The sequence below is a fragment of the Fusarium flagelliforme genome (assembly GCF_020744385.1).
Source record: "Fusarium flagelliforme strain FIESC 12 MPI-CAGE-AA-0113 chromosome Unknown B0J16scaffold_6, whole genome shotgun sequence".
Lineage (NCBI taxonomy): Eukaryota > Fungi > Ascomycota > Sordariomycetes > Hypocreales > Nectriaceae > Fusarium > Fusarium flagelliforme.
The window spans coordinates 3,142,545-3,169,644 of NW_025763508.1; the positions used below are offsets into that span (position 1 = coordinate 3,142,545).

Consider the following 27,100-nt stretch of genomic DNA (forward strand, 5'->3'; position numbering starts at 1 on the left):
CGAAACTTAGTCGGACTCTAACGTTACAGCATTAATCTCTTGTACTAGTCTTTTACCTACCTTACACTCTGACTGGGATTACTATATAGCCCAATGATCTTCTCCCAGCTAAGCCACTGCCATCTGAATGTAATATCCTTTTCAATTTCTCCCTCCTGGGGCGGATCCGTACATGCCAGTACGAGGCATGCGTCGCGTTGTCCATGGACTATGCGTCGCCTACTCGCAGCCTTGTTGCGCGCGCCATATTCTGTTATAACTTCAGGTCTCAGATCGAGGCATACCAGTGCTGAGCCACTCTCCTTGAGAACTTCCAAGACGACTAGCCCGCTGACGAACATAGTACCAATATTGGGCTTGATATCGACAGAGAAACCTTCTGAATCGGTATTGGCGAAAGCACTGTTATAGGGACCCCGAAGCTTCAAGTGCAGCTCATTTTCTGAAGACATTAAATGCATGATAATGCCCTGCTCGTCCAGGTTCGTGACACTTGCGAGCTCACGAACACTTCGACATGTTACGCGTCCTTTTAGGAAGTCTCCCCATGTCCATTCAGCAACGCGAAGGCTCTTGCATACCACCATGATGAATGCAGCAATGATCCAAGCGAACATTGTCAGGTTGAATGGATCTACGCCATCAATCCTGGATCCAACAAAGAATCCTGCCATCAATCCTCCCAGAACAAGTATGGCACAGCCTGTCATGACTGAAATTGTATACCTCAGACAGCTGACGCTGATTGCCCGCTCTTCCACTGCCCATCCACGAGCCGAAGCTGAGATTCGCCTGCGCATGGATTCAGATGTATGTAGCTCCTTTTGGGTAAAGGCATTAAATCTCCGGGTCAAGGGACTTGTCTGGCTGTCTCTGAGATCCGAAAACATACGGTTGCCACTATGCAAGATGAACGACTCGGATAAGAGGCGACTGTTTATGAGTGACGGTCGATTCGTCTGAGGTGGGGTATTACATAAGCTTGCAAAAGATGCATAACCCTGGACTGTGCTGTAAACTGTTGGGAGAACAGTTGATGCGCGTATCTTATTACAGACTGTGGCGATATCTTCCGTCAGGCTCGGATCCATACAAGAGAAGACAACCATAATGCTAATGAGATCGGCCATCGACTGTATCTTGAAGATTTGGTCTGAAAACGATTTTCCAGCCCCGATGGATAGCTTAGATTGGGCAATTCGTGCCATGTGGACATCTTGTGTGGGCTTCCTCATTGAAATGATAGTATTCATCATAATATCGAAGGCCCGGTGATACATTCCAACTGCAACGCTGGATGAGGAACCGGAGATGTGACCAGGTCGATTTTGATAGGCCGAGGTAGAAAGACCGCGTGAGCCAGCTGAAGATACAGTAGCAGATATTTCGAACTCGTCTGTAGCTCTACCTCGTGTATTGCGAGTGTTCAGATCAGTCAAAATGTGCCATGCAAGACGGAACAGCCAGTTCGATACCACACCCATATCAGAGATATAATCGGCCAGGTAACTGTCACTGGAACCGGTTGCCTGGTCTATATTGACCCTATCCAACTTAATATCGGACATGTTGTCTCCAGTAGAGAACTCATGTAAGTCGCGGCACATGCGAAGGTTGCCATACAGTAGCACAACTTCGTTAGCAAATGAACGAAGGTCATGTGATAAAACTTTGAGCTTTGTTGAGAACTTTGCAAGTACGTTAACGATGATTCCCAGCCAGTATATCTGATGTCGAGTGAACCCTGTCAACAAGAGACGAACCAGCGTGGCTGTGATGTAGTCGACAAGGAGGTAGTAAGTCGGGGATACTTGCCTGGCTACATGCTCTCTTCAAGCGTATTTGCAGTAGGGATTCTGATATCTGAACTGCGTCCACCAATCTGGGCACCACAGCCACTTCCATCAGTAACAGCGTCGTTGATGCCAGATACGGCTCAATGGCGTGGTTTAGTGCATAGCTTCCTTGAAGGGGACGAAGGCCTAGAAGCAGAGTTTGAACAACACCAGGCGCGAGGCAGTGGTCTTGTGTTGGCGTTGGAAGGACCGAAGATTATAGCCAGAAAAGTAGCGAATGGTAAGTACATCCTTTGTCGGTTAACAAGCACTGCAGAGCTAACACCTATCTAAACAGAGATTTCTAGGCACCTAGAGAAACCTCTAGTGCGTATTCATATTCTCGATGACGATCTAGTAGCTGCCAAAGCGGCACTTCGGTGGGGAGCCATAGTGTTTGTGGAGGTTCGTAACGTGTCTTCCGATCAGCATCCTTACAAAGGTAGGTACCAATCCCAGCATCCAAAACCTTCAAGGCAGTCACTGACCTTTCTCTAAAGTTTTAGGCTTGCGTAACCACGCTTCCTTCTATCCGAGCGTCATATTGTTATCATGCAACACTACAAACGAGCTAGAAGATCACTGTGAAGAAATGATCGACAGCGTGATTTCATGCAGACTGCCCTCGAAGAACGAGCCTACTGCCTTATGGGAACTGGCTATTACTGAACAAACGCCAGGTTTGTCGACTGACATGTCTGGCAAACGATTGAGTGAGATTTGTCAATTTCTGGCCCAGCTCGAAATACGTGAGACGCGGATGGAGAAAATCCTAAAGACAGCTAAGAGAATAGCAGCTACAGAAAGAGTTCAACTTTCTCTTAAGCATGTCGTTGCTGTAATCAGATTATCAGTAACCCCAGATAAGCTTAGCGAATTTGAGAGTGTAGCAAGGATGGGAATGCATAAACTCGGGTATAATTAAGCAAATTCTCTTGTTCTCTTATCTAGACAAGGAATGCCCCCACGCAAGTGGAACTTGACATCCATTCTATACTTAATGAAGTCTAGACCGGTTTATTTTAGACTACCTAAGCTTAATCTCGTTTAGATGGAGACCTGCGTGACACTTCTGTTTGGTAACAACAGTAACCTGTTTTACTGAACTGAGTAGTAGCCTTATATGACCCGATAATCAACTACTTACAGTACCGCATCTAATAACAATCATACATTGGCCTTTTAGAAATCAGCCTTGTAGCTTCTATTTATAGCGAGGTCGTATAATCCCACTTGCCCTAAGGCTCTTCAATCGCTCTGTGGCTTAGCATATCGGGCTAGGGTCTTTTCTTGCCCCTGGATGTCTTGGCAACGAGCTATTCTTAGGTAAAGCGGACAGATTTTTCAACAGCCAAAACTGGTATCTGGGAGGCCTATTTTCATACATAAAATCATTACTTGCAATTCAAAACCCCAGTCAAAAGCAACCTTACCCCATTACTTTATCCAATGTCTTCAGAAAACACCATTTTTGACCCACGTGGCGATATTAAACTTTGCGTTGGCGAAACGGACCCTGTCACCTTTACAGCATGTTCAAGGGCCTTAGCAAGAACCTCGCCAGTTTTTGAGCGGATGCTGTTTGGAAGATTCATTGAGTCCAAACCGTCAGATGATGGAGAATGGATTGTCAAGCTATCAGAAGACAAGCCCGGAGCGATGTCCATCTTTCTGCGCATATCACATGGCCAATTCAATCACGTTCCCCAAAACCCATCTATAGACGAGCTGTATGACCTTACGGTCTTGTCAAATTTCTATGATAGTACAGGAGTACTGGAACCCTGGATACAACGCTGGGTGTCTTCAGTGGAGGACAAGGCAAGGGCAACAGAAGAAACAATGGTCAAGGGCTTATGGATAGGATGGGAATTTGGTCGCAAAGATACATTCGCAAGGATAGCAAGAAGATTGCTCATGGAATCGCGTGGTTCTGAACACCCCGACATCCAAACGCCGCCTGATATCATCGGTAAGCTTCCCTCAAGCATAATTTGAATAGTTACTGACTCAGCTTGTAGAACAAATCTCGGCAATCCGTATCTCGACTATTCAAGCACTTCTCGACGTCATCGGCCGACTCATCAGCCATCTAGTTGTCGTCGACGAAAGGCCACGCTGGTGTCAGCATGCCGAGTGGATGGGCCCGCATCGTTGCGAGTCTATGATTCTAGGGTCTATCACCTTTTGCCTTTATCGAGCGGGCTTATGGCCTTTGCCCAAGGCAGAAGATGTCAGCGACAGCATTGTTGGCTTGCACCGCAAATTGAAAGGGCTGGTGATTCATGATATTGGAAAAGTTGACGGGTTGGATCACGCCACATGTAACCCAGGACCGAACCTGTTCAGTGAAATGGAGAGAATTTATACAGAGATTCCAAGTCCTGTAACAAATTTTCAAGCAGAAAAGATGGATGAGCAGATGAAGAGGTTAACGAATTCATGATTGGGTGGGAGGTGCATAATTCGTCACTTAGTTACCAAGACATCTACAAAAAGAAGAATAAAAAGCTTGATATCTTTCTTTTACCTCAGTCTCGTTATATGCCAAGTTTCCCAAAAATGCCTAGGTTACAGAGAGTATGCTATACCAACAGAGTTTTATATCCTAAGCTACTGAGGCATGTAGATAGATTTAGATATTCTTTACCTGCGTCTTGGCTCTGCCATACCTTCTCTATAATATCGAAAGTCGAGCGGATAGTACCAAATGCCTTCAAACTACACATTGAGTCTATTATCCCACGGACGGCTGGTCGTTGCTCTTTGCTAGCATTGACGCCAGTCACACAGAGTGGCCATGCAAGCCAGCGCAGCCATGGAGTTGAAGTAACCATGCCAAAGGAACTGGTTGCCTGCTCTACACTTGTCTGGAGCTCGGAGGCCTTTGTGGCTCCATCCAGCTTAACAGAAAGAAGATACGTCCGAGCAGCATGGATCCAGATTCGGGTCAGTGGTAATCTGCCTGCCGAAGAATCGTAAGGCTGACCACTTGGAGACCCCAATTGATTAAGTAGTGATTCAAGAGGTCGGGAAGATTCAGAACTTTGGTCTCTCTCGCCGTGTCGGTCTATTCTTTCCAGGCCTTTGTGAAGAACCTCGTCGATTGAAGAAGCTCGGGAAATAAGCTCAGTTCTTGATAACTCGCCGCTCATCATCTGGTCCGTCTTCCACCTCGAAAGTGTTGAAATATCGCTGATAGCCAGCAGGACCCAAGCTTGACAGCCAGTAATTTCTTCCAGGTCTAAACTAGGCTGCTGGCGCAAGCCGCTGCGTCGGAGCTCAGAATGGTACGTAGATAGTTTTGCGCGTCGATTCAGTACCGTGCTGGAGATGATATCAGCGATTAGTAGAATACTGGAAAAGAACCGAAAGGCGCCCTGTTCGGTATTGAGAGCATCAGCCGCCCAGGAAGGGCGACTCAGATTGCTAAGCACGGCAGATATTTGTGGAGTGGAGCCAGTCTTGCCATGATGCTCGAGGATTTGCTCAAATAGGCCAGTGGCGGCGTCCAAGTGTGTCTGCCAGTTCCCTGATGGCATAATTGCAAGTTCAAAGCCAAGCTGCTGCATCATATTTGCCAACAAGTGCACGCTGTCCGAGAGGGAGTTTTCGACGCCACGTTCACGAAGACGCTGCAAGTCGCGCTGGATACTCCCCAAGGCGTCGCTGGCCTGCTTCTGAAGCTCGTCCCACGTTCGTGAGGTACAAGATCCGTGCCCCACGCTGAGATCAGCAGGGATAAAGGACAAGAAGAGGGAAGACATTGTAATAATGCTACTCATGAACCCATGATTCGTCATCGCAAGGGAGAGCAACCAACTGCGTCCGCCTTGGGTAATGTATGGTCGGTAGAAGGGAAAAAGAATGGGGAAGATATAGTCCATATACACTGAAATGAAACCCATTTCAAGCTCGGTCAGCGCCGCTGTCGATAGAGTAGTGTGTTCAGATGACGACACGACCGATGTGCTATGAGTCTGTTTAGACGAAGAATCGGGGGATGGCTCGATTCGGCCGGGGTCGGGGCCGGGGCCGGGGTCAACATCAATCCCGCTGGCGATGCTCCTCATTTGAGCAATTCCACGACGACGTTTTGCGCTTCTCTTGACTTGGGCCTTCAACCGTGTCGTGGCTTCACGTCGGCGCACCTCGCTCTCCATCCATTGGGGCTTTTCGGAGGAATAGTGGCAATCAATTTCTAGCGCCGCACAACCTCCACAAATCGGCAGCGATTCGTCGCACTTTTTGTGCCGCAGGCGGCATGTCCAACAGGCAGAGGGCTTCATTCCGTCAATCTTATGTTGGGGAGAGCGCCGGGTGCATGTTAGAGCAGCCCTGCATGTCCGCCTAGCAGTGTAAGAGGGACAAAAGAAAAGAAGAAAATGAGGGTTCGCAGAGTCCGCCTGGACTAGAGCCCGCGCGGGAATTTCTCCGCGCGGAAAGTTGAAACTACGGAGAAGGCCAACCAATAGAATAGGGTGCCTTTTATACATTCCCCACTCCGGTTTGCGTCTTCTCTGCTTAATCCAATCGGTCGACGAATGCTTCAGGTAGACTTCTATAATGTAATCCACAGGCATCCGTGATCCGAGAGAGTTAGAGAACTTTTTTAGCAGCCATAATGGAAGCAAGATTGGAATAATTGAAGCTGGTTAGCGGGGCACTTTACACATCCCGAGTATAAAAGAGTAGCATATTCTGCCACAGATACAGGACACACTTCTCAGACAACAATCTCAAAGACCTCTTCTTCTCTTCCAATAACAATCGCAACATGAATGTTGCAATCCTTGGTGCCACCGGCCAAAACGGTACCTCTGTTGTTGACGGCCTGCTCTCATCAACCGAAACCAAGTTCGTACGTCTCTACAGCGCTTTAACACTTCAGACTTTATCACGTATTCTGATCTTTCTGGAAGCAGAATGTCACCGCTCTTGTCCGGCCTTCTTCACTCAAGAAGCCCAATGTAGTCGACCTACAGAAGAGGGGTGTCAACATAGTGTCATTCAACCTTGGTGACTCTGAGGATGACGTCACGGCGCAGCTCAAAGGCATCGACGTCCTTATTGTTTGCTGTTTGCTTGACGAAGTTGCCCTTGCCAATGCAGCCAAGAAGGCAGGAGTGAAGCGTTACGTCCCATGCTTTTATGCTTCAGTGATGCCGAGGGGCGTTCAGACCTTGCGCGATAACGTAAGTGGCGGTCATTTCCTCGTCCTTCTCACAACGGTGCCTTGCATCAACCTTGAAACACTGACATATTGCCCACGTTTGTAGAAGGAGGCCATATTGGACCATATTCAAAGGCTGCACCTCCCTTATACCGTCATTGATGTCGGTTGGTGGTATCAAATCAGTCTTCCGCGCCTGCCCTCCGGCCGCATCGATCGCAACCTTTTTCTCTACAATACTGCTATTGGAGGCAACGGTGACGTACCTTGTGCCAGGACCGATTCTCGCGACGTTGGCGTTTATGTCGCTCGAATCATCGCAGACCCAAGGACCCTTAATCAGAAGGTCTTCGCCTATACCGACCTCCGCACTCAACATCAGCTATACGATACAGTTGAGAAACTCAGCGGTGAAAAGATTGAAAGAAAATACGTATGTCTCCCCAACCTCAGAATTGTTCCTGCCTCTCCGATATTATTAGTATCTCTATGATAAGCTAGCAACTGACTTTCGCCCCGTAGCGCACCGCCGATGAGATTGATGCTAGTATTGCTAGAACCAAGGACGATCCCTACAAGATGATGGATTACTACCAGTTCACCTACCAAAAGTCATACGACATTATGGGAGAAAATACACCAGAGTACGCCCGCTACCTAGGTTACCAGGTCGGTAAAGATCTCTACCCTGACCTCGAAGGAATCTCGTTTGAGGATTTCTTCAAAGAGACGTTGGAAACTGGCCTGAAGCCTATGTACGAAGAACATGCAGATTTTCTCCGGGAATCCAGCTCTTTCGTTTTCAATGGTAAAGCCACAACGGAATAAGTCATTGGATTGATTCTGGGAGGAAGCGTTATGTAGATTGACAGATTACATATCACATCGTATACATAGGGCCATTCTTCTTTTAGGTATATCTCGCTTAGCTTAATAGAGAATTAAAGATGTACTTGGGATATCTAAACTTAGGGCACTGTAACTACCGCAGCCTATGTCATCTATCAATTAGAATACTTTGAAAGGTAGAAAACAAAAGAAAGGATAACTATATGGCTGTTAAAAGGACAGTTGATGTCAATACGATCAGATATGCTTAAGGTTTTCGGTGATATACACACTTTTCAAAGGGCATTATGACTCCTTTGCCCACACATGACCTTTTTTTTTTTTTGCCCTGCCTAAACATAAGGTTTAGGCACAGCATATTGATGTCAATACAACTGGGTTCCGAAATCACTTCAACTAACGAATCTAGAGGAACAGACCATTGTTCACTTCAAACTTAACTTGAATCCCCGGGGGGCTTGCCCGCGACTGCGTGACTTTTAAGAAATAACCAATTGACTCCTCACGGATCGCGATGCACTACAAATCAGCAAACGCTGGACTTCTAACTTGATACGCTGATATTAAGGTCTCCTGCTAACTTTCTTAAAACCTGTCGACCTATTAGCTAACAGCTGTTCCAGAAGTGTCTACCCTACCAGACTTCAGAAGTTAAGGTCTATGTAGCTATCTACATATAACTTACAATACTTTACCATAAGACTGTCTAGAATTAGACTGATACTCTGGTGTGTTCTAAAACTTGTTCATTCTGTTTATATCGCAAAGGCTTTCTAAAACACCCGAGGTGTATTTAATTATTCTATCTTCCCACTTTTACTTCCCTCATCGTTAAAGCCTTGATCTAACTTAGCTTGGACCAATTGTAACCCTAAAACGCAGACTATTGTGTTTTTGTGTTTCTCCTTATAAAACCGGAGGCATCGCTCCTTTGTCTCTCTCCAAACGTCCGCGGCGTCGCGATACTTGGCCGCTTTCGTAAGGCATTTTCCTAGCCTTAACATGGAGTCTATTTTCTCTGTCGTCTCCTCTTCGGAAATGCTTTCCAGTAGATTGAGCAATGAATGAATTTCCTCTTCAGCTTCCTCATACTTACCAGTTGCAACGAGGACATATGCTAAATTAGCAAGACTTTCACGCGCAGAGATACTCTTTGTTCCGAGATTTCTTGCTCTTATGAGATGGGACCGTCGAACTAAGTGCTCAGCTTCCTCGTACAGACCCTGGCGGACAAGGATCAATGAGAGGTGTAGCATAGCGGTTGTGGTTTCAGACGCTTCTTCACCGTGGTCTTTAAGCCGCGCGTGCAGCACTTGCCGAGCTATTTCTTCTGCTTCCGTGTATTTGGAAAGGTTGATAAGACAGAGAGCCAATAATTTCTTAGTCATAACTGTGTCTTCATGCTCTTCGCTGAGAACATTTCTTTGTTTCTGCAATGTTTGCTGTAATGCTCTTTCTGCTTCTGTAGGTTCTGAGTCCATAATTACGAATCCTTGTTCGGCAGCGCAGCGCAGAGTTTGAGGATCTTCTTCGCCAGCAGTCTCCTGGCTAGTCCGTAGGTTCCTTTGTAGGATCTCTTTTGCTTCAGAAATCTGACCCAATCTTTTGAGTAGGTAAGCCAGAAACGCTCTCGCGTTTATCAGCTCAGTATGACTTTGGTCAAAAATAATCCTTCCTATCCTTTCCGCCTCTCGAATGAACTCAACACCTACTTCATACTTCCCCTCCCAGCTTAGGACACAAGCAAACCTGAAAAGTATACTAAATCGAGCTGAGAGATTCTTAGAGCAAGTGTTGTTATTCACTACACTTTGAGCGTGGGGCATGAATTTCGTCCATCCATTGTGGTCTTTTGGCTGCCAGTTCTGGAGAAGTCCTTTTAGTCTCAACAGAACCGGGTTATATGCTTGCACAAAACGTCCAGCTTCTTCAAGCCAACTGCGGGTAGCGAGGCGAACTAGTCGATGCATGTCAATAAACTGCCCATCTTCTCTGGCTGTAATAAAAGTATATGATTGAAGAAGACCAATGGCCTCATTTAGCTCCAGGCTCTCATACTCTGGAGGTAGAATAGAGAGTGGGATGTCCTTTTCAGATAAGAAGCACAGGAATTCCAGAATTTCGCCAGCCATTGGGTTGAGTCGATGAACATGCTTGAAGGAAATAAGCCATGTTTTAGCCACTGCGGTTTCGGCCTGGCCTCCATAGTCCGAGTCTTGACTGAGGGTCTTATCCATGAATTCCTTGGTAAGCAGTTTGAGAAAACTCTCGTCACTCGATTGGCACAGGTGTAGATATCTGGTAGGCGTGTCCTTGGTCTTCTGCATGTACGATGCAGCCTGCTTCAAGGCCAATGGAAGATAGGCAAGGGTTTCAAAGAGACAATCAAGGCTATGCGTTTCTTTCATTTGCGATGCTGAAAGCTTGGTGCACATAAGGGCTGTGGCTTCTTCCTTACTCATGGCATCGATTATAAAGGTCCCAGCTGAAGGTGCGTCAAGTTGAGTTGTGATCTCAGAGGTTCTGGTTGTGAAGAGAATTGAACCGGAGGGACTCGATGGTATATAGGATGCCAAGCATCCTGGATTGAACAGAAGTTTCGGATCATCTGCATTGTCCATGACAAGAAGCCACTCGCCCACATTTCCGCTGCTGAGGGCCTCTTTGACTCTTGCTGTGATGCTAGCATTCTCGCCTTCCGGAATGTCTATGCCCAGGCAGTCCGCTATGCGCTTGTATGCATTCTCAAACCCGATTTCATCGATAGCAGGAACCCAAAACACAGAGCAGCCAGGGTTCAACTTCCGTAGTCGAAAGGTAGCTTCGAGAGCGATTTGAGTCTTCCCAACACCACCAAGGCCTTCAACTACAGTCTGCTGACATGTATCTCGGACTTTACCTGGTGGTATTCTGTGAAGAATGTCGCGCATAATGTTTTCGCGCCCAACAAAGCTCTCATTGCGTTCGAAGGGGACCATCCAATGACCTTTCGGCGGAGGCTCATCACCAGGGGCTTGTCTGTTGACAACCGTGCTTGCATTCTTGCACATCTTCTCTATCACAGCGGCGACACTCAGGTATGATCGGTCCTCAGAGCCCCAGTATTTGTTGAGATTGATGTGGTCGGTTTGAAGTTGCAGACGTTCACTGCCAGATATACAGGCCGATTCTTCGACAACAACCTATCTCTGCATTAGCTGATAACCTTGACACTGCAAAGGTTCACTTACAAACCCCCTGCAGAAGCTCGATAGAAACCCGGAATTTATGAACATTGTTTGAATCAACTCAAAGAAGCAAACAATGGGGAATGGATAGACCTCTCTACTAAGACGTCCGAGACTTTGTGCCTTATCTCGAAGCTGGGGGCTGTCATACACCAACAATGACAGGTTATCCTGGCGAGAACCCCAGAAGCTCATGATACGAGCAACCAGTTGGGCAATCCAGTACATGCGTGTCCCTCTAAAAGGTGTTCCAAGAGTCACAAAGCCAGCGGTGTTCTTGATGATGTACTGGAACTCTCGCTCGCGGTCAGCAAAGATGAGGCCGTCTTGGACAACTAGGCCGCCAAAGCTATGGGCCACAAATATCACGGGACGATCGCAATGCCCTCTAAGATTGTGCATGCTACGGATCAAGTCTTCGCCGCACAATTCAACGCGCGTTCTAGGAGCGTCGGACATCCATGTAGAATCGTAATTGAACACCATTATCCGTGCAGTGGGAACAATCTTCGGGAGCATATTGGCATCCTTAAGCCAGTGGACTGGCTCTTCGGACTGTCGCCATGTCCATGTCCTGTCAACATTTGATCCCAAGCCATGCACGGCAATAATACTAGGAATCTTTTAGCAGCTATATTTGTCGTAGCGAGAGATAGGCGTGTACTCGACCGTGGCTGGTTTAGCGACATTCGGATCGTTTTCGGGATCGTATAGGACGTCGAATGGACTTCGGTTTCGTGGGTTCTGGCGAAGCGGTCAGTATTGCAGGTAGACATATCGGCTGTTCATACCATGATCGGCTCTGTGCGTGTACTAGCGAAGTAATGTTGATGGCAGATTGAGGTGATAGCAATTATTATAAATAACAGAACTAATTGCTGGATACTGATATTGACCTCCATCTCGACGAACCATGGTAGATGAAGAAGGGAAAATTGTTTTAATTGAAATTGCCAGAGCCTTACTGTTCACTTTTCGTGTCAGCATGAAGCAGGGATTATCACTCAGCCGCAGTATACAAGGCAACCCGACCAATAATATTTTTGTAGTTTGACCAGAACCAACAATCCAGAGCCCGACTTTGAAACAATGTGGCTTAGACACTTCGCATTTGCTAGACCACCCGCAGGGTGTCAGAAGAATTGATCGCTGAAAGCATAAGAGATAAAATAATCTAGTTACCTTATGCCGCCTTAGGCTACTATTTAGGCTACTTTATTTCTGTAGCTTAAGCCTTAGAGAACATTTCTTATGTTACCCACCTAGACCGCCTTATCTGACGCCTCAACAACCGTGCCGAAGTCCAAAATGATACTCAATCAATCTCACTGATGCACACCTCGACGTCCAAAACGAAACTCTCGCGCCCTTAACTGAGAAAGCGTATGCAACCCGTCAAAAACCAACATAATCGCAAACACAATAACAATCAACCCCACACATATCAACGGTCCAAGGATAGAAAATACCGTAAACCCATAAGACGCAGCTTGAAAAGTCCGGTTTCCAGCCAAAACCTCAGTAGCAAGCCCTACCTGCATAGACGTAAGCACAACAACTATATACACAGTCGTAGCTGTCAGCCATCCAAGATTCGCATGGAAGAACGTTGAGTATCGATCCCAGCGTCTGACAAAACCTCCTGGGCTGAATTGAGTGAAGAAATAGATGTGGTTCAGTCTGCTTAGGCGTAGTTCTTTGTGGTGGAAGCGGGGGTTGATGTCTGCGTAGATATGTTCTATGTTAAGCTCCTTCACGAAAGCAATCCAGTCGAACCAGGATATTTCGGTATTGGGAAGCAGATATCGATCTTTTGCCAGGTGAAAATCACTCTCGTGTCGTATAAGAGCGGCGTAAGAGTAGAGAAATCCAAGGGCGATCTTGTACAGCTTTCGCTGCTCACATTCCACGGGAACAGCCGGGTCTGTGACTGAACATTGACAGTTGTCTCTGCAGCATAAATATCTTGACCAGACCGTGGGCTCGAGTAAAAAACGCGGAAGAGGCTTGATGTAAATAATGCCTGTCGTCCAAACAAGATGCATATCCATCGCTTCTTTGATGACAACCTCCCGGCCTGTGGAAATCTGATCGTGGAGTGGTCGAGGGGGTAGTGCCCTGCCCGCCGCCCAGAGCCATCGGTGTATCTTGTTGAGACGTTGGATATCAAGTTCTGACGCGATCCATGCTGGGTAATCTTGACTTGGTGGTGCTAGATCATAGGACTTTGTCCGATATGCCGCTGGGCAGAGACTGAGAAACGGATCGGGGTTGCTGTGTGCCTGATTCTGGTCTCCCTGGCTCAAGAGTTGGGTTGTAAAGGGTACATCCTAGAAGTTGTCAGTTCAGCATGCATATTGTATGTTCAAGGGACAAAATACCTGTCTTTTTCCTCCCTTCACTCCATCAGGAACAGTCCGCGCCATGCTAAAACTGTTGTAATCTCAGCGCAGAATCAAGGATGCAAACGGCGGGTACAGTTTGGCCAGCTACTGACTGGAAGCCTCATGGTGAGTTGAGTTGGTGACCAACCGCGCACATCACACTAGGCAAGACCTGTTTTAGCGGCGGGAGTGCTGTAAGAGAGAGATGAGAGCGCTAACTTCATTGTGAGAGCTGATGGCAGTGCCTTCTGTGACAGCGGCACAGGTAAACCAGTAAACTTTGAGATCAACGTGCTGCCAACATTTGCCCTCTTCCAGAAAAAGTAACTTTCGTTTCGTCTAGACTTATGGTGGGCTGATCATGTCAATGCATCGTCTCGTCTCAACATCACAGTGGGCTGCGCTGAGACATCCGCCCGCTACAGGGCATCTCGATCTCTGCCTCAGTAAAAGCCTCCAGCTTCAACTTCCAGCGTAGGTAACTGAGAGTAGTTACCCTCTTCAGGGTTCTTGGAGGTAATGACTCTAGCCAGCGCAACATACATCTTGCCAAGTCATTTTAATTAAAAAAGCCCAGTTTTATTCCAGTTGTCAATTAATCTTGGTTCTGGCGGTGTCGTCATACCGTTAATGACTTGTTCGGGCACCAAACAGCCCGGGCGCAAGGCGGGAAGCTAGCGTGCAGATAGCCTATAGTTTTAGTGGGCTGTCCGTGCTGTAGTCCCTGAAAATTCTCACCGGAAGAATACCTCAATTAATTCAGTTTGCATTCATAGTATAAGTAGAAAAGCTATAATAAAGAGATAGGCTGTAATACAGGATGACTTATACACTTGACACAGTGTCTGGATATGAAGCCATTATTTCTCAATTAATGTGATTGTGACGTGCTTAAATGTCTTGCTTTAGAACCAACAACTCAACTCAACCGAGCGGGGTCATGTTTCAGAAGTAAACAAGCGGTCGCGGTAATCAAGTAAACCCTCAATTAAAGTCAGATAACCGAGAAGCAAGTGATTCAAATACACAAGATCCTCTACTTAATTACTACAGAAAACAAATATTTTCCTTCTAAAGTAATCTCTAAATTAAATTTACTGTCAAGTATACCTGGGTATAATATAGCTATAATATTCAGTTATCTTATTTCCAGCCACACTTGATGAGTCACAGTGTCACATTCTCAGTAAACCCTCACAGCTAATTGGTTAGGCTCTCCACCTTGAAGCTACGTAAGCCTGAAAATCCCCATTTCTCTTTTCTCTTCAGAAGCTCCATCGCCAACACATCACGCATTAACTTCCCTTCTCAGCCCATCCCGGTCTTGGGTCCTTGTCCTTGTCCATGTCAATCTAAAAATTCTCCATCCATCCAGAAATGAATCTTGTTTAATTTTATTCCCCTTCCTTCTTCATCACACAACAAGCGATGACATACGGCCTTTAACGAAATAATCCATGGCCTCTACATTTTTTAAATCCTCCCAAAGCTCATCAATCATTAAACCCTCATGAGCTCCTTCTACCGCCCCTCGAACAAAACCACGGCCCAGGCCAACTCGGCCAAGCTCACGCGCTCCGAGCGCGAGGCCCTGGAAGAAAACAACCTCAACATTCTGCGCGCCAGCATCGAGCGCACACTATGGTGTCTCGAACCGAGCAGCCCTCTGGCAGCCACTCTCCGCAAAACCCAACAAGAGATCACTCGACATTCTCTATCGTCGCTTATGCAAGAGAAGAAACCTCTCCAAGTACAACAAGACTCGGAAGATGAAGAAGAAGACGACGACAATCTCCTCCCCGACGAAATCTTCGTCCAGAGCTCGCCGCTCATTCCCCGCAGCAAAAGAAATTCGGCCCGTCTAATAACCAAACTTCCCGACCGACGACGCCCGATGCCCCGCGAGCAAATCCTACCCAGTATCGAAAAGACATCCGACAGAACGTCCGAGTCAATTACTGTGACGTCTGCGGTGTTCGACTCGCCCATCAAAGAGAACAGCGCGACCACGGCTGCGACGAGCGTCGTGGAGGAGGAGACCAAGCCCGAGTTCAAGACGCCGGCCAGAAAGAGAGCTGCCGATGATGACTGCGAGCCGCCGGCCAAGAAGAGAGCCGCTGATGATGACTACGAGCCTTCGCCTGCTTCCAAGAGGGTCAGGACGTGGTTGGGCACTATTAGCAATCTCACCAATCTCATGGGAGGATCCATGGAGTAATGACGCGTTTTTCGCCATGTTTATTACTGGTGTTTATTTATTACTGGGAGTGTTTGTTGATGATGGTTTAACCGCGTCACAGCACAGAATGATACCTGTTCATATGAGATGGACGGGCTCAGAAGGCTTTATTACTCAAGGCGTTACGGAAGGAAAGGCTGTGAAGCACGATAAACGTGTATCAGCTGTCTGGAGTTCTGGCAATTCGGTCGGTCGGTTGATTCCCCTCATGACGGCGTTCTTGTATTTATTTCATTTGTAAATTATGATATATCGGCCCAAAAGATGGTCATTTTCTTGTTTATTACAGTACCTGTCGCTTGATCGTGAATTGAAGATGTGCGACACAGAGATACACCATTTGTGCAACTCAACGCGCGCCTTTTCCCTGTCCATATTTCCACGAACAGCAATGCACATCAGTACGTGCTCTTCACGCAAACCTTAACATCATTATCTTTGCGAGACCGCTCTGGTAATAGATGTCGCTGATGCTGGGAAACTGCATGCTCCCGATAACAATGCAGCATGTCACCAGCCGTTCAAGACATCCAGCCTCATTATCTGGAGAACAAGGTCCTACCCAATCGGCCTTTCGTCGCGTTATCTCAACAGCGCCTCAATCAGCCGCCTCTTCTCTCCCCCTCATTGCTTCCAGTCGATCAGCACATGGGACAGGCATTACAGTGAATCTACCGTTGAATGTAATCTTATTAGAACGCGCCGTCGATTCGCTATCCCCAGGCTTAAAATAATTTTCCGAGACTCCCGCTCAGTGGGCGCGTCTAAACTTTCGCCCACTAATTTTAGTGGTCTCTGGCGCGTGTTCCACGGAGTTGTGCCTGAGCGATAAGGTGAGATAATCAGTACTTGCTATCAGTGCATTTAGGCGTGTATAAGACTGTATCCGCCTAACACAGCGTAGCGTGGGTTAACTCTCTTATCAGCACTTACCCTATGGCTATCTGCTTGAACAGGAAAACAGCAGTTAATTCTTACTATGTAGGGTAATAAAGGATCTGAAGTTAATTTTCTTGATATGGAATTTTACCTTCTAAAATTTCAGCAGTTTATTATCATTTTCTTGAGGTAGTTGGGGAGAGGCATGTGAGTTTGTTTCTGCACGGCTTTTTCCTTTTGCAAAAACCCCTCCACGAAGCGCTGAACAGCACCAACGCTCACTACAAAATTCGAACAGGTTTAACTATCTGGGACTGACGTCTTTACAGAGCATACACACGGAAGCAAACCACCTATCCAATCGTGACATTAATTCACTCTGCAAAAAGAAAGACACAGCGCTTTATGGAAAAAGGCAAAAAAAGAATGCCACGATGTTAGAAATCGTTTTATAGGAACAGCCCGATGCGGGGGTCGAACCCGCAACCTTGAGATCGCGTACTCGTAAGAGTCTCACGCTCTACCGATTGAGCTAACCGGGCGTGGCTCTTAATTGTTGAAAGATGTGATGCAGAATGGGTTTGTGAGGCTGGCCAGTTCATTCATTCCCCCAGAAGTCTAGCATTGCGGCTGCGCGAAGGTGACGATGGTTGGGGTCTGGTAGAGGGAGAGAGACGGAGTAGTTGGGATGTCAGATGCCTATCTTGGAGTCTTGTAGACTGTCTGCCTGTCAACTGGGCATGCAAGACTGCGATGCAGGTGAGGGATGGTACACCCATGCCGTGGTCAGGGGGCGGGCGCCACGATCACGACAGAATTCACGCCTCATGATGGAAGGTAGCACTGACGATGTATGTCGAGTACTACTGTATCATGGCACGTGTGGTTCACCGAGGAGACAACAAATGCAAATAAGTCATCCAGATCATTGAAGAGACAGTTGCAATAAGGGAAGATGACAAGTGGAGGAACAGCAGGATGCGGGGGACGTCTCCTGAACTGGCGGGGGACCCAACTCCACTAAAGGAGCTGTATCCATTCCCCGATGGAAGTAAGCCCAGATTGCATGCAGCATGTTCAGTCGACATCACAGATAGTCACAGCAGTTATGATCTCAAGTGTAATTAATTGTTATTTATTATTTATAGTATATTAGAGCAGTATTAATTGTTTATCCCCAGAGAAGAAGCGCTCTAAATGATTGCAATTCTAGACCTATATCTTCAAATTGTTAGCCAATTGCTCCGATAAGAATTTCTCAAAACAATAGGTATAAGACATGTCCGTCATACAGTGTGTTGGTGTCAACAGAAAATTCAGGGTTAAAAAGCTCTTGAACAGTTTATATAATCTTCCGGAATGTGAAAAAGAAGGAGATTGTTCAACTAACCTTTTGGGGATTGACTGTAGCGATGCGCTGAAGGGTTAGTACCGGTGTAGCAATGACGCGTGCCAGACGCGTTACTCTGCTGCGATTTGGCTTGCAGGTTCACTGTGTCTGCAATTCACCCGGATGGGGATTGACGAGCTATGCGATTGATCCTCAGACTCATTGCGCGCGCGCTGCGGTCGTTTGAGACAGTCTTGTTGACTCTGAGGAAGTGAAGAAGGTTGAAGGGACTGCAGAAAAAAAACATGATGAATAAATAGTGGAATTTTGATATCTTATCGCTAGCGCGTCGAATGGACCCACGATTCCAAGTGTCCAATTGGCTTCCTTCATCAACACCTGTACTTTCTGACAGCATGCACATGGCTTGCCGTTCAGTCTGTCCCAGCCCGCTTGTTTTCTTTAAGCCGAACGAAGACACTGTGTAGGGTGGTGAAGCAGAAGGCAAAAATGAAGGTGTCATCTGCAATGAGTGCAAAAGGAAAAGTAACTCCGGTACAGGGAATCGAACCCTGGGCTCCGCGGTACTGATCTCTCAAATGATAATGAGAGCGCGAAATGTTAGCCACTACACCATACCGGACGCTAATTGGTTGAGAGAATTAGCCAGTATTACAGGACAAGAGCGCCAATAGATAGACTGGGAGAGAACACAGCAATGACTAGCAGATTATGTATTGACTTCCTCTGTTGATGTCTCAATGACAAACCACCGTTTGAACTCCGATAATACAACTTGAGGTCAGGTATGAGCTATTGACTCACTATAATGAGATTGTTGACTGATTTGTGTATGCACTGATAACAGTTGGAGAAAGTTGCTTGCTTGGCTCTGAACCTGTCTCATTCTACCCCAAGAAGCACAGCTCTTGCGAATCTGAGAAAAAGATACACCAGGAGGACGGGTAGGATACGCATAATAACTCATGAGCTGCGAAGCTTCGTAGTAATTGCTCTTTTCCAGCAGCATTTGTCTAGTCGGATGGGCAATTGAAGCTCCTAGACCCCCCAACGGGCTTACAGCATGTCAAGGTCAAAGTACATAACCTTGTACAACATCTGTCTCCAGCACATACGACCATACCTACCAGAAAATACGGGATCCCGTCCGCTCTCCCATAGTCAAGCTGGTAAGGGGCGGATTAGTAGTTGGGTCGGTGACGACCAGCGAATCCCCGCTGTTGTATGTCCCTCTTCTTTTTGGTCCACTATGGACCTTAGTCTTTTTACTCACACATTGGCTCGGCGGCTTCTTTAAAGATGCACTGTCAGGTTTTGAAGAGGTGAGCGCAATATGATGGCTGGTAACCTTTTACTCCGGGACGAGTAGTCCTTCAGAGTGAACTTGAAATGAATACGCTATTTTGAGGTAAAGCTCACATCCCCACTAACACTCCCAGCCCTCACTACAAGAAGAATGCAAACATCAGGTTCGCCCAAGTAACAGCCACTATCGAAACCACAAGTTTCCCAGCATTACTAGCCGCAGTCTCCGTAGCCGATGCTGTAGCGTCCGTGGTCCTTGTCTGTGTGGTGGCTGTCGGACGAATATCTGTTGAGGCTGGCTTCGTTGCTTCGACCTGGATACCCGACACAACACTCGTAGCAGCGCGCACGTATGAAGTTGATGAGAACGAACACTGCTTCATCATCTTTTCCACATCTGTAGCATAGTTGTTAACCTTGTACTTGAGTCGCATGGTGTCTACTCGTACCTTCTGCATCATCGCTGTTCTGCTGCATACAGCTCGCGCATAGTGCCATTACAGACTCTACATCAAAGCTTTTGTTCGTGCAGATGCAGTTTGCCTCAATAGCCTCTTCCTCTTTACTTCTTGCCACAAGTAAGAAATCGCCTCTCTTTTCGCGAATCTTGTTCTCCTTGGGATCGATGTCGCATGTATTGCTGAGGTCGACGATGGGCTGGCAGATCGTCTTGCATGCGGAGGGTACGTCGTTGGCGCTGAGCTCTTCTGCCAGTGAGAAGGGAAGGATGGCAGCGAAGCCGGCGAGAAGGATGGCGAGTCTCATGATGATTGGCGAGAGGATTTGTGAGGTGATTAGGGCGGGAGTGAGGTTGATGATGATCGAAGTCGCAGATGATGATGAGAGCAGATATTCCAATCGTTGGAGCTCATGGCACTTTAATAGTTGAGACACAACGAGTCAATTGATGCCCCGGAAACAAATAAACTATTAATAGGCACCATTTACCAGGAGTATTGTTTAGTAACACAAGTCTCCAGACAATGTTGAGGCAATCAATTATTCCTTCTTTGCCAAGCGCAAAACATTATGGGGATCTAAAAATATGTAAAACACCCCAAGCTCTAAGAAAAGAACGGATAAAGCCAAGAATGTTTCCCAAGAAGTGTTGGACCGGCAATGGTCAATCAAGGCTGCGGTAAATCTTGAGACGGATAGCGAGGGATACATGTTTTGGAACCATGTCTGTTTGGACGCAGCCAATGGTAGGTCCTCGGCTTCTCACTGGGAGGCTGTTTGTGTCGCACTAAACCCCCACGAATAACATGAAACGACTAATATGCCGCCTATTAACTGCAACATGTCGCTTAATTACTATATTCTGGACCTGGGGCCACGGGGATAGTCTTGAATGAGCTCGAGAACCTAAAAATGGAAGTGAAATGAGGTGGTTGGGATTGAGGCTCGAACACGGAACCTTGGGATTTGCAATTAGCCTCAGTAAGTGGGAAAGCTTGATCTGCCATGCATAAGCTGCGTCGGAGATATCCACGCGACTTGAATGGACACACAGAAAGACAGGTGCAGTGACCACTTTGAGGGACATAGCGTGTGGCACACAAAGTTCTTGATCGATTCAAGCCTCACGTCATGGAAACAAGCTTCTTCGATCGATTCTCTCTATCCAATCAGATAGCGTAATGCCCTGGATGATCGGTTTACAGACAGATTGTTCCCACATGCTGTCGCGACAGTGTCATAACCAGCCCCGCAGAATAAACGACAGCACTCCATTGGAGGAAGAACAATAGTAGCCGAGGTTGAGGTCATAATCCAATGAGTCAAATTCATGTGCAAAACTTGAAACTTTGAAGCTAGGATCAATGAAGAAACTCAGAAGGAGAGCTAACGCCACAGGGCCCGTCTAATTGGCTTCCAACGGTTTTGCACTAACCTTACGTAGATGCTACATCACTGTGGCGTACCTCAATCGCGATCGCCATTCAAATGCAGGGAATGACAGAACCGGGAAAATATTAGGTGACACAATACAAGGATTGATTACAATTGATTGGAAAATTAAACTTATTTGCTTCTGATTCTTGTCGTCATAGATCTCAGTTGGGGAATAATAGTGACGAACGATGACAGCATCAGCCACAATTGCTGCCAAGGCCTATGGCATGAGCTCATCATCCGCCACAGCTTCTGTGTCTATTAAGATAGCTTTCAGAAGCTTCTTTAGCTAGAGCCGTTCCTGCAATTATTTACTTTCATCTAACAAATACCACCACATTCATACTATCACACAATGGCTTCTGATCTTCCTCCCAACGCTCTCGGCAAGCTTGCCTCTTCCGTTAAGAACATCGTTACAGGTGTTCCTCTCGAGGAGCAAAGTGAAACCCAAGTCGCTACCAACACCAAGGCCGACAAGACCAAGACTCTCGACAAGACTGTTGACAAGACAGTCGAGGTCACAGATGATGCCACAATCCACAAGGAAAAGACAGCACCAGTCGTGCACGAAGATGTCAAGTCCCACCAACACGAAAAGGTCGACACAGAGGTTGACCACGAGGTCCACCAAGATCACTACCACACCACCATTCAGCCAGTCAAGGACAAGAATGTCCTTCCTACCAAGCATGTCTACCAGGAGAACGAGGTCGAGGAGGAGATTGACCATCGTGACAACGAGGCTAAGATGAAGGCCAAGGAGGAGGCTGCTAGAATTCATAATGAGAAGCATGTTGAGGGTACTACACACTCGAAGGAGTATGTGCCTGCCAAGGAGCACGAGCATGTTCACCAGTAAGTACAAGACAAATTACCTGAGGAGGACAACACTTAACACTCAACAGCCACATCCACGAGACAATTCAACCCGTCATCGAGCGCGAGACAGTCCAACAAAAGGTCGTTCACACCAAGAACAAGATCCACGAGAAGGAGTACTTGAACGACGAACACCACAAGGCCAGCGTCGCACCAGCTATTTCCATGTCCGAGTTCAAAGAGGGCGGTGGCATCGCTGAGGGTGTCTCCAAGACCAAGGACATTGAGTTCCCCGTTTCCAGCGTCAAGACTGCCAAGAAGAGAGAGGCTCTGGCTAGTGATGTCGACGTCGAGGAGGGTGCCAAAGTTGGTAAGTAATACGCTCTTGATTCCAAGATTGGTTGATAACAGGTTACTTAGAATCTATCTAGTGAAAAAGAAGAGAGGATCTTCTTGTACGGTTAGGGATTGTAAATGTTCTTGTCACATTGATGATCCTGTCTTGTAATAATACTCTATGGTAATGGGGCGTTTTGGTGTGATGAAGGGTGGAAGTTGGTATGGATTATGACAAAATATTTGTACAAATATAATTGAACCTCCTTGATGAACAATTTTGTGCGCATGATCTTAGCTCCGTGAACCTTTTTCAGTGAAGACTAAAGAGCCTCCTCCACTCCCGTCCTAATCACGACTTTCAAACTACTATGAGACAAAGTTGGTAGAACAACGTAGCCCGGAAAAATGCCGACGCTAGGAGATGGAGCAGCTTCGAACCTGTCTAGACTTAATAATTCTCCATGTTAAAAATCCTTAAGTTGAAGGCTGCTTAGTGTCATGAACCCCTTTGGGCATGTAATTCCGGAAACCTGTCATATCTGTTTAACTTACTCGTACCTTATCAGAGCTCCAATTGCTGGCGCTACTTGCAGATCATACTAGCCCTTGAGATTTTCAATATGGAGAATTGCTAGATTAATTGAAGGTTGCTTTAGTATTATGAATCTTTTTGGGCATGCAATCTATGTTGACTCATTTTATTGGTTTGACTTACTCATACCTTATCAGAGCTTCAGTTAGCTAAAGCTACGCAGATCATATTAGCCTCTCTTGCTGTCATTATGATCGCTGTAGGTTAATAAGTCTCTTCTAGTCCATTGCCGAAATGTAATACTGGTAGATCATATTAAGCCCAATTGAGGAAGGGGAGGTGTCATATCTCTCTGTTACCTTGAATGTTGTCAACCTACACTTTATGCTAACCTACAGTTAGTGTGAACCTCCACTCACTTCGGATGTTAAGCTAACCCTGTTTAAAGCTTATCTTATCAGACAAGTTTAGCCGAACCGGCCCCGAGTTCCAGTTAGTCAAAACGCCTTGCGGGTCAAGTTAACCACTTTTGTATCATAATCTTCATCAGCACAGCGGGCCAACGGAAGTCAGTGCGAAATCAGAGTTGCAGGGCTACAGGGCTGATGGGTCTTAGTTAGAGCTAACCTCGTACGTGCAACAACACAGGGGAACCCTCAATACACTAACCTCCGGGGAGGGACAATGGCTTCCAGGCTAGCTAAAATTGTCTCCTGTATCCGTAGGCTATGTCTTCTTCATTGATCTAGTCAGGGCTGACGGTTGCGCTTACGAGGATCAAAGCGCAGGTTGACGGAGTAGTCTCGGTGGTTATCGCGGTCTTGCCCTTGGTGGCTATCTGACGTTGGTGGCTATCGCGCTTGAGGGGGAAATACACACCCGGCCGCGGCAATTACGCCAGAAAGAGATCGACGAACTTAGTATGAGACGGAGTCATGTTTTTCGTTCCCCGTCCACTCACGGAGATAATGGATGAAGTTTACCTCCACCAGAAACAGGACATCAGGACATTTATTATCCACGTGTCCACCCTGGTGGAATATTCCCTGTTACTGTAGGGGCTGGCGAACGTAAGCTCTGGATTAGAGTTTTCTAATTGCAAGGACCCCTGGACTAGAGAACTGTGTCATGCGTGGTCCAGCACAGACACTGTATGATTCAGTACACAGAACGAGAGAACACTACTTTTACAAGTGGCGGCAAAGAGGGAGATACATTCGGCAGTAATTGCTCCCACCTGGTACCACCATTGTTTCCTATCAACTACTCCGTATATCCGTAATTGAGTCTCAAAAGATGGTATTAGAGAGGCTATCAATTGACTAGTTTTTACTGACGCTGATGGAACAGTGGGATTCTTCCCTCCTATTGTCGCTCTTCATGGTGGTAATAGAAGGTAAACTGCACTACAGCTATAGCTAGCTGCAGATCTAGCGTAACACTGTAGGCTCTTCATAGTCTTCTGTATGATTCAGTGCAGATAATGAGAGCCTTGCGAGCACACTACTTTGACAAGTGGCGGCAAGGAGCGGCAGTAGGGCTCTGCCAGGGTCCCACCATCACTCCTTCTACTAACAGCTAACAGATAACAGCTACTCCGTATATCCGTAACTGTGTACGAAAATGTAATGTGACACAGGCTAACGATTGACTAATTTACACTGGCTCCGATTGAAGAGTGGGCATTCTCCCTTCCCGTTGTCGCTCTTCATGGTCTGATGTATGATTCAGTATCGATAATGAGAACCTAGAGAGGATGATGTTCCGGCAGGAAATGGCAACGAGAGACTCATTCGGCAATATGTTGCTCACAATAATATCCTGTATACTAATAAAGATTGTTGAGTCTAAAAAATGACATGAGAGAGAGACTATTAATGAACTAATTTAAACTGGAAACTCTGATGGAACTGTGGGCTTGCTTCCCTCCCTTGCCTCCCATTGTCGATCCTCAAAGTCTTTCCGCTCCACATCAGTTAGCTCGATTACCGACGAATTATCATGCCTGGAGTACCCCGAAAGGTGCGCCCCGACCCCGTTGCTCAGGTTTGGCAGACCCTTGAAGTCTTGAATGTGGGATCTCGGCAATTGCCCAGTGTTGTGGGAGACGTTGGCGTACGCATCACTGCTCTTGTTGGTCGTGCCGAACACCCTGGGGAAGACCGTGCCAAAGAGTGAGCGAATGGCTGGCATGCAGGCGCAAATGATGCCTACGGGGACTTCAATTGTGCTCCAGTAGCCAACTTCCACATAATCCTCTGCAAAATTGTTAGAACGTGTCGCGTTGATGTGATATAAGAGCACTTACGAGTTGCGTTGTCCGTAGTAGCATAGCTTGCCAACGACTGAAGACGAACAGCACTAACGACCGTGACACTGCAGGCTTGTCAGCAAGGTTCAGGATTGGTGATGAATAAAAACTTACAAGATTCCAATGCTGAACATCAGCATAAGTTGGACCTTCTTCTTACCAGACAGCGATAGCCTGTAAAGCTCCTTGAGCGGGATAACCAGTGTGCCCACGTCTAGAAAGATATTGATGACTGCGGCCGCCCAGCCTTGCATGTTGACGTTATTGCACTTTGCAGGGTATTCTTTATCCCATGCCTTCCAAGCACCATCAATTGGAGAGCACTGGAAAATTGAGACAAGCTCAAAGGCGATAAAGTAGGCGACGTTGAGACCGATAAAAATCCAGCATGCCCTTCGGATATTTCGACCTGGGAATACTTTGAGGTAGAAGAGAAGGATAGAGATCTTGGTAATAGGCAGTACACCAAGATACAGCAGGCAATCCCAGTAAAACAGCTGGATACCATTGTCAGTTCAGCGGAGAGGAGTAAAAGTAGGCCAACTCACGTAAAGAAACTCGGTAATTTCTTCAGGCTCGACGGTCCAAATATCCTTGCCCAGTCCAACCTTGGAAACTGTAAGTTTGGTTAGAAAATGAGGAAACAAATTGCTGAAGTTGACTTACTCCTGACAGACAGTCCGTTGAGGGGTATCATCATCGCCTGTTTACCGAGGTGAATATTTATTTCGGGTGGGTGACACGATGTACTTACCACAGCGAGCAGCATGACCCAGTCGTCAGCTCCCCATGTCTGCGTTCCAACAACGACCCTGGCCATGACCCTGAGACCGAAGCCCAGGAGGCCTAGAGCGAGGAACACGACACCGATGACCATCACAAGCTGAGTACGATCCTGGGTCGGTGCACCACAAGAATGCTTGGAATAAGCTTGAAGCACTTCAACTCTTGTTAGCATCCACTAGGGGTAGTAGTGGTTCTGGGTACTTACAGAGGCTGTCCCGCACAGAACAGCTCTTCTTAACACAGAGCGAAATCTTCTCCTGCAATTCGACGTTTGTGCAGATGCATGTAACGTTGAGACCGCAGTCCGACTTCATCGCTTCCTGTTGAATACATATCGCCTGATACAAGTGTCAGTATGCATCACCATCAATTGAATGAAGCGAAACGGGAAAGGCATACACCGCATGTTGGAGGCTCCTTAGGGGGAAGCTCAGCAAAAACGCCAAGCTGAAAAACAGCCAAAAGCAGCGCCAAAGAAGCAAGCAATCTCATGACGTTGCAGTTACCCAGGAAATCGGAGAAAAAAAGAATGTAGGATGGAAGGATAAAGTCCGATCTACCAGGGCAAAACGTGCTTGATATGATCTATCTGCAGACTGGTAAACGCCCAGGACCGCGGAGTCGGAGAGAAGATAAATCAGCTTTGATCCACGAAACATGCAAGAGCGCGTCCACAGATCAGCATTGGCATTAGATAAAAGGTCCGCCTTGGGAGTCTATAACGATTCAGTCCATGATCGACATGCAATTTTGCCCAATGGAACGCATCTGGGGTTACCATGCTAGCGGGCGTTGGGTAGGGCGTACACTAACCGTAAAGAAAAAGAATGACTCGGCTATGGACGCCAAAGTTGACTAGTCGATGAAGGGTTATTTTGTTTGGTTTCATCAATGCAACCCTACTCGTAAACATCCTCAAGGAACAGAATTGTCCAAGAAAGAATTGACGGTACAGCAGTGATAAAAAAGTGTCGATTTGCAGCGGATAAGGCTTCATTATGCTGTGGTCTTGGTCTTCCTACTTGTCAAACTTGCGGCAGTGAATGTTTGCAACGAGCCATATTTTATCCCAATGTCACTGATGTAGATCCTGGCTGACACTAGTAGTAGTCGTTGGGTCTAGCAGGGCTGAAGAACCACGTAACGTTTCAAACTAAAATTTGCCGGCAGGC

The 27,100-nt window shown here is 46.8% G+C and overlaps 10 protein-coding genes and 2 non-coding genes across 12 annotated transcripts; 4 read left to right on the forward strand and 8 right to left on the reverse strand.

Moving 5' to 3' along the window:
* Positions 1-56: 56 nt before the first annotated feature.
* Positions 57-1,808, reverse strand: B0J16DRAFT_272219 (uncharacterized protein; the record flags this gene model as incomplete). The annotated part of the gene is made up of 2 exons (XM_046123599.1): positions 57-1,001; positions 1,059-1,808. Coding segments are annotated over 2 exons (1,695 nt in total), but the record flags the coding sequence as incomplete, so codon positions are not given.
* A 1,462-nt stretch (positions 1,809-3,270) lies between these two features.
* B0J16DRAFT_179673 (uncharacterized protein) lies at positions 3,271-4,292 on the forward strand. Its single transcript, XM_046122569.1, has 2 exons — positions 3,271-3,807; positions 3,857-4,292. The coding sequence occupies exons 1-2, from the start codon at positions 3,285-3,287 to the stop codon at positions 4,279-4,281; spliced, it is 948 nt and encodes a 315-aa protein (XP_045980609.1). The 5' UTR covers positions 3,271-3,284; the 3' UTR covers positions 4,282-4,292.
* Positions 4,293-4,381: 89 nt separating this feature from the next.
* Positions 4,382-6,189, reverse strand: B0J16DRAFT_348081 (fungal-specific transcription factor domain-containing protein). The gene has a single exon (XM_046128670.1). The coding sequence runs from the start codon at positions 6,122-6,124 to the stop codon at positions 4,421-4,423; it is 1,704 nt and encodes a 567-aa protein (XP_045980610.1). The 5' UTR covers positions 6,125-6,189; the 3' UTR covers positions 4,382-4,420.
* A 422-nt stretch (positions 6,190-6,611) lies between these two features.
* Positions 6,612-7,904, forward strand: B0J16DRAFT_364487 (uncharacterized protein; the record flags this gene model as incomplete). The annotated part of the gene is made up of 4 exons (XM_046129944.1): positions 6,612-6,696; positions 6,761-7,030; positions 7,115-7,441; positions 7,531-7,904. Coding segments are annotated over 4 exons (988 nt in total), but the record flags the coding sequence as incomplete, so codon positions are not given.
* A 735-nt stretch (positions 7,905-8,639) lies between these two features.
* On the reverse strand, positions 8,640-11,829 carry B0J16DRAFT_179681 (uncharacterized protein). The gene is made up of 2 exons (XM_046122570.1): positions 11,088-11,829; positions 8,640-11,039 (listed from the first exon to the last, which is right to left on the reverse strand). Exons 1-2 carry the CDS (start codon positions 11,601-11,603, stop codon positions 8,655-8,657), a joined length of 2,901 nt encoding a protein of 966 aa, XP_045980612.1. The 5' UTR covers positions 11,604-11,829; the 3' UTR covers positions 8,640-8,654.
* Positions 11,830-12,409: 580 nt separating this feature from the next.
* B0J16DRAFT_357731 (uncharacterized protein) lies at positions 12,410-13,510 on the reverse strand (the record flags this gene model as incomplete). The annotated part of the gene is made up of 2 exons (XM_046129555.1): positions 12,410-13,414; positions 13,466-13,510. 2 exons carry the CDS (start codon positions 13,508-13,510, stop codon positions 12,410-12,412), a joined length of 1,050 nt encoding a protein of 349 aa, XP_045980613.1.
* Positions 13,511-14,743: 1,233 nt separating this feature from the next.
* Positions 14,744-15,927, forward strand: B0J16DRAFT_179693 (uncharacterized protein). The gene has a single exon (XM_046122571.1). It carries the CDS (start codon positions 14,979-14,981, stop codon positions 15,684-15,686), a length of 708 nt encoding a protein of 235 aa, XP_045980614.1. The 5' UTR covers positions 14,744-14,978; the 3' UTR covers positions 15,687-15,927.
* A 1,118-nt stretch (positions 15,928-17,045) lies between these two features.
* On the reverse strand, positions 17,046-17,128 carry B0J16DRAFT_t249. The gene has a single exon. It is a non-coding gene; the product is annotated as a tRNA-Lys (tRNA).
* Positions 17,129-18,466: 1,338 nt separating this feature from the next.
* On the reverse strand, positions 18,467-18,559 carry B0J16DRAFT_t248. The gene has a single exon. It is a non-coding gene; the product is annotated as a tRNA-Glu (tRNA).
* An 823-nt stretch (positions 18,560-19,382) lies between these two features.
* On the reverse strand, positions 19,383-20,007 carry B0J16DRAFT_387867 (uncharacterized protein; the record flags this gene model as incomplete). The annotated part of the gene is made up of 2 exons (XM_046131703.1): positions 19,383-19,639; positions 19,692-20,007. The coding sequence occupies 2 exons, from the start codon at positions 20,005-20,007 to the stop codon at positions 19,383-19,385; spliced, it is 573 nt and encodes a 190-aa protein (XP_045980615.1).
* Positions 20,008-21,283: 1,276 nt separating this feature from the next.
* B0J16DRAFT_417631 (uncharacterized protein) lies at positions 21,284-22,563 on the forward strand. The gene is made up of 3 exons (XM_046133683.1): positions 21,284-21,996; positions 22,047-22,330; positions 22,381-22,563. The coding sequence occupies exons 1-3, from the start codon at positions 21,494-21,496 to the stop codon at positions 22,389-22,391; spliced, it is 798 nt and encodes a 265-aa protein (XP_045980616.1). The 5' UTR covers positions 21,284-21,493; the 3' UTR covers positions 22,392-22,563.
* Positions 22,564-24,637: 2,074 nt separating this feature from the next.
* B0J16DRAFT_417632 (uncharacterized protein) lies at positions 24,638-26,598 on the reverse strand. The gene is made up of 8 exons (XM_046133684.1): positions 26,328-26,598; positions 26,134-26,266; positions 25,897-26,081; positions 25,809-25,845; positions 25,691-25,758; positions 25,257-25,639; positions 25,140-25,207; positions 24,638-25,089 (listed from the first exon to the last, which is right to left on the reverse strand). The coding sequence occupies exons 1-8, from the start codon at positions 26,418-26,420 to the stop codon at positions 24,719-24,721; spliced, it is 1,338 nt and encodes a 445-aa protein (XP_045980617.1). The 5' UTR covers positions 26,421-26,598; the 3' UTR covers positions 24,638-24,718.
* Between the last annotated feature and the right edge of the window lie 502 nt (positions 26,599-27,100).

Excerpts from the sequence above, each read along its gene's own strand:
- B0J16DRAFT_417632 (XM_046133684.1), bottom strand. The coding sequence starts at position 26,420 with ATGAGATTGCTTGCTTCTTTGGCGCTGCTTTTGGCTGTTTTTCAGCTT. Across the intron at positions 26,082-26,133 it reads TTCTGTGCGGGACAGCCTCT|TGCTTCAAGCTTATTCCAAG; the intron begins GTAAGTACCCAG and ends CAAGAGTTGAAG. Across the intron at positions 25,759-25,808 it reads CAACGGACTGTCTGTCAGGA|TTTCCAAGGTTGGACTGGGC; the intron begins GTAAGTCAACTT and ends CCAAACTTACAG.
- B0J16DRAFT_179693 (XM_046122571.1), top strand. The coding sequence starts at position 14,979 with ATGAGCTCCTTCTACCGCCCCTCGAACAAAACCACGGCCCAGGCCAAC.
- B0J16DRAFT_179673 (XM_046122569.1), top strand. The coding sequence starts at position 3,285 with ATGTCTTCAGAAAACACCATTTTTGACCCACGTGGCGATATTAAACTT. Across the intron at positions 3,808-3,856 it reads AACGCCGCCTGATATCATCG|AACAAATCTCGGCAATCCGT; the intron begins GTAAGCTTCCCT and ends CTCAGCTTGTAG.
- B0J16DRAFT_348081 (XM_046128670.1), bottom strand. The coding sequence starts at position 6,124 with ATGAAGCCCTCTGCCTGTTGGACATGCCGCCTGCGGCACAAAAAGTGC.
- B0J16DRAFT_179681 (XM_046122570.1), bottom strand. The coding sequence starts at position 11,603 with ATGCTCCCGAAGATTGTTCCCACTGCACGGATAATGGTGTTCAATTAC. Across the intron at positions 11,040-11,087 it reads CGAGCTTCTGCAGGGGGTTT|GTTGTTGTCGAAGAATCGGC; the intron begins GTAAGTGAACCT and ends ATGCAGAGATAG.
- B0J16DRAFT_417631 (XM_046133683.1), top strand. The coding sequence starts at position 21,494 with ATGGCTTCTGATCTTCCTCCCAACGCTCTCGGCAAGCTTGCCTCTTCC. Across the intron at positions 21,997-22,046 it reads GAGCACGAGCATGTTCACCA|CCACATCCACGAGACAATTC; the intron begins GTAAGTACAAGA and ends AACACTCAACAG.